The 5,023-nt window shown below is 34.3% G+C and overlaps 1 protein-coding gene across 1 annotated transcript; it reads left to right on the plus strand.

The window, feature by feature from the left end:
- The first annotated feature begins 409 nt into the window (after positions 1–409).
- LOC115228525 lies at positions 410–1,957 on the plus strand. Its single transcript, XM_029799094.1, has one exon. The coding sequence runs from the start codon at positions 410–412 to the stop codon at positions 1,955–1,957; it is 1,548 nt and encodes a 515-aa protein (XP_029654954.1).
- Positions 1,958–5,023: the final 3,066 nt, after the last annotated feature.

Genomic DNA, 5,023 nt, shown 5'->3' on the forward strand with positions numbered 1-5,023 from the left:
CTGAGTTGCATAATTTGTATAGGTTGTCGTTTGTGATCTTCTGCGGGTAGCGGATGTTGAGTGCTGCACGTAATATATATTGTGCTGTATATATTTAAGAATTTCTCCGTCGTCCGACACAAAGTTCAAGTCATCTGCGTAGGATATCTCGTAATAATCATTTTTTATAACTGATTTAAAGTCCCTCAGAGCGACCTCAAGATACACAATACAAAGCACGGGAGATAGTGAGTCTCCTTGTGGAACACCCCTTGTTGTTTCGAAGTATTTTGATGTCGTCTTTCCGACTTTAACGGCGAGTTGGATGTTCACTAGGAGAAGGTTTATCATTCTTGTATCGTCTGAATGGAGGAAGCTCTTTAATACTTCCATAAGGAGCCCTCTGTGAATGGAGTCGAAGGCCCGAATCATGTCTACCCCAAGAATTTCAATACACTTTTTATATTTTTGGCACAGGGCACCAGTCTATCCGTATGTCCAAATTACATCAGCTGTTGATCTTCCCTTCCTGAATCCACTTTGTCCATGGGATAGAAAACTGTTTACTCGGTCTTTGATTCGGGTCAGTATAATTAGCGATAATGTCTTTCTCAATGTCGATAGCAGAATAATCGGCCTCAGGTTGCCAGGAGGTCCTCTTGGTCATTTATACAATTTCGTGACTAGAACATGGGCGGTTTCTGATCGTGTTGCAGTTATGCAGATGAAGTTTGGAGACAAACCTAATTCTATTATATCAATTATCAACATATATGCGCCAACGGGAGCGAGAGTTAACTCCAATCCTGAAGAGCTGGACGAATTTTATTCCACCCTTATGGAGACATATAACTCCCTGTCGTCATATAAAATTCTTATTGCTGACGATTGGAACGCCAGAGCAGGGAGAGCCCGGTTTGGAGAGACCTGCATTGGGTCGCATGGGAGAAATCGCAGAAACTCTTGCGGAGAGTCCTTAATTCAATTCTGTTCGGCATTTGACCTATTCATATCGAACACCGCCTTCGACCACCGAGCAAGGCATAAAACTACCTGGACAGGAGCAAGAAAAGACAAAAACGGAAACATTTACCCGATTTATAACCAGATTGACTACATCATATGCAGAAGAATTATGAAAAACATATTGTCAGATGCGAGATCCTATGATGGCCTTGAAACCAGCAGTGATCATAAACTGGTTGTGACTAGGATTGTTTTAAAGAGATTACATGGGACAGTTGGCGTACAAAGAACAGGACAAATGGAAACCATCGACACAGAGAAACTTGTTTACGACAAATCAAAGAGAATTGAGTACAGTGAAAATCTCAGAAGAGAAATTAATAAAATTGACATAAGCCAGCCTGCAAACATAATATGGACGGAGACTGTTCTTGCAATGAAGAAGACGTCATTATCTATTTTGGGACCTGTTCATAAAAGAAAATACCTGCACAATAATTTGGAAATCGAATCTTTTTCGATTGAACAGAAAAGACTCAGACTCGAACTAAGCAAAACATTGACGGCAAATAGGAAAAAGGAACTGAAGACACAACGTGGAAGAATATTAAAAAAAATCAAAACAATACAAAAACGTCAATTACGAAAAGAAGTTGAGGAGCAAGTTGCTGAAATTGAAAAATATAAGGATGGAACGAGGATGTTTCAACCTGTTCGCTTAATAAACAGAGGAAAAAGAACAAACTATATTACTGTGCATGATAAACTTGAAAGAACAGTCATTAGTGAACCTGGAAAAACTGCAATCATTTCGGAATATTTCCACGAAATTTTCAATCAAAATAGCGAAGTCAATGAAATTCGGAACATTCAAGACACTCGAATAATCAGTCCTATTAATATTACAGAAACAATGGATGCCATTAAAAAATTAAACTGCAAAAGGTCCCCCGGACCAGACAACATTCCTGCAGAGCTTCTCAAATTTGACCAATCGAGCTGGCCGAAGTGATCACACACATACTGAACAAAGCAATCAAAGAAAACAAAAACTTAGATATTGGAAAAGGATTGCTAATTCAAGGTGTGAATAACTAGAAAATATTTATTCTAAAATTGGGTAAAAATTGTAATGTCCAATCCCACACTGCTCGTTCTTATTTCTTGCCATTTTTATATAACCGTTGTTTCCGTAGTAACGAGACCAACTGCCAATAAAACAGTCGACTGTACCTATTCTTGACCAACTAATACTCTTTTCCATTCTCAACCCCATAACCAACGACCACTATAGCGTGATTTATACGATTTTGACATTGAGGATTGTCGTGAACTCCTTAATTTAGAACATTTAAGATTACCTTTTTTATATAATTGAAATGATAAATCTAAAGCACATATACGTGTAGTGATCGGTCCAATGTTGATTAGTGCTTTCATTAACTCAGATTCTGATGTGAATTTTTTGAATCCAGTCATTTTTACAACATTTTTCCTATATCTGCAAAACCAACTCTAAAGATTGACATAAGATAATACACTCTAGCTTCGTAAGGGTACATTTCTTCGGTGTCGATACCACCATTCTTCATTATGTATTCAAATACACTCTTCACGGAGCCCCCGGCACATCCGTTCGTTCCAATACAGTCGATTACATTTTGCTCGCTGAAGCTAACAAGTTTACCGTATTTAATAGCGAATTGGCTTTCAAAACTTCCCAACTACGAATTGATTAGTGTCTTATACAGCTCCAAATATATAACGGGATGCACAGCTTCCTTCACTCTTAACATGCGTGACAGCATTACGATCCACCCAATTAAAGTTGACTGGGACGTCATAATTATCTCCAAATTCGGGCTTGGAACTAAATTCTTGAAATTCGGTTAAATTGAGGTCAAAATGATATCCTTTATGCATTTCTCCAAATTCCTGACTAGTTAGAGAAGTGATGAGATACCATGTCCGCGAACTGATTGATGCCTAGAGCATACGAAGTCTCCCTTTTTTCGTACTTCAAGTTGTGTTGATCAATTAGTTCAAGATTTCTTCGAAATAATTCCCGTCTTCGACTCTCTTCGTGTTGTGGATATTTTTTTGTCTACCAAAGTTAATTTAATGAACAACTAAATGTTTTAAAATATTCATTCCATTTCAGATTAAACTGATGGCCCTGAGAGATATTGGAACGAATATTGTCTTTATACTTTATTGCTACTTTGAGTGGACTCGAGTCGAAACTTCTGACTATTATTGCAAAAACAACAAAATGTGTCATAGAGTTATAAATTGAATTTAACTTATTCAATTTTATTTTTCCTGCTTAATTTAATATTTTTAAATTGCAATTTAAATAAAACAATATTCGACTAATTTTTTACTTTCATGGATCCTCCAATTCCTTTCGATTTGATAAATTTTATTTTAATAACGTTACGAAATGCACAAGTACCCTTTACAGGTTTGGGAGATCAACTGCCGATTTAAATATAAGGAAATACATGTATCTGTGTTATATGCCAAAAATTTGAAATATTAACCACAATATTGGGCATTGATGTGAGCAGGGTATTACACGATTCGCAGAGACAATCTGAACTGATATATGATGTAGACTTTTTGTCTCATATAAGTCAACACTTCTGAACATTACTTTACGTGTATAAAAATTATTATTTCTCATTTTTTTAAAAAAGTAAAATTTCTTCATTAAAATTTCATCTCAGAATTGAAGTGAACATTGTATTAATAAATCAATTTACTGATTTGAAAGCTACATTTAACTCCCAATCACCTAGCATTTTGTAAACAAAATTGACAGAATGAAAAACCTATGAAGAATTTTGTTAATCTTTGTTTTTTTGAGACGTAAACTTTTGATCAAAGGCAAACTATGAGATAGTTAGGATAAAGTGTGTAACCATTTAGTTCCCTTAACTAAGCGATGTGACACATATATTACAACAGAAGCAATTTTCTGTCATGCTATTACCTTAGAATGTAAAAATCCCCATTCTCTTTCATTTTTGTAATTTTAAACAAGCTATAAAATAAGTATTTCAAACCTGTAATCAAAATCTGTTTATTCAATACCCGGTATTCTTCTATTATAGAATTTCGCATGGTCGTTAGTAATATTCATTTGGCTTAATTGTTATTAAATATAGATGCTATAGTCATTTTATCCAATCAGTTAATCATAGTTTTAAGTAAAGTTTTATCATTCAATATAATCTAAACATTTTTGATTTTATACCATATTTCAAATTATTTGAAAGTTTTTTGTTTACAAAATTGTGCCAAATAGTTTGCTAAAATATGAATATATACTACTTTGTAAACTGACATTTAAGTAAAAAAACAATAAACTTGCCAATTTAAAACAAGAATAAGATAATATTTATTGAAACTGGAGTCACATCTTCAAAAATTTAAAACAATTCAAGAAATGCTTCGACCAGATCAGAATCCCCAAATCACCTAAAACGACATTGGGAGTACAACCAGCAGAAAAAAGAAGTGAAGGAGGCCGTCGAACTCGCTCTTAAACATTATAAACTGTACAAGCAAAGTGGGATTGACTTCTCTTTCGGAGTGGTTAAACCGTTAATGAAACTAATTATGTTTTCGCTTCTGGTCCGAATGAGTCATTTTAAATTGACCTTATTTATCTAAAAAGGTTTGAAAACGTAATTGGTAGTTACTCTTAACCTCAGAAAAATTGTGACACGCCTTAATGATTGAGGAAATTTCGACATGTTGCAAAATCGTCAGAAATAAAGAAATCTGTTCAGAGAACTGACTTAGAAATAAAGAAAGCTGTTCTCTTAAATACATCAAGCGAGTTGGTAAACAACATTACGCCACGTTGATATAAAGTAAAAAAGTTCCCTACTATTTTAATCAAGAAAAAGAGAAGTTAACTAAATTAGATGAGTCGCCTTAAAAAAATACTTAAGAGATAGTGAGACCGATAAATATATAATAAATCACTTTAACTAATAACTGTGATCGAGATTCATTGAAAAAGTACCGAATCTTTCAAATTTTTTGGTGGTTTTGCAATAATTTAATT

Source organism: Octopus sinensis, unplaced genomic scaffold (assembly GCF_006345805.1).
Source record: "Octopus sinensis unplaced genomic scaffold, ASM634580v1 Contig10815, whole genome shotgun sequence".
NCBI classification, from domain to species: Eukaryota; Metazoa; Mollusca; class Cephalopoda; order Octopoda; family Octopodidae; genus Octopus; species Octopus sinensis.

What these genes read in the sequence shown, in the direction of transcription:
- LOC115228525 (XM_029799094.1), top strand. Translation starts at nt 410, where the DNA reads ATGTCTACCCCAAGAATTTCAATACACTTTTTATATTTTTGGCACAGG.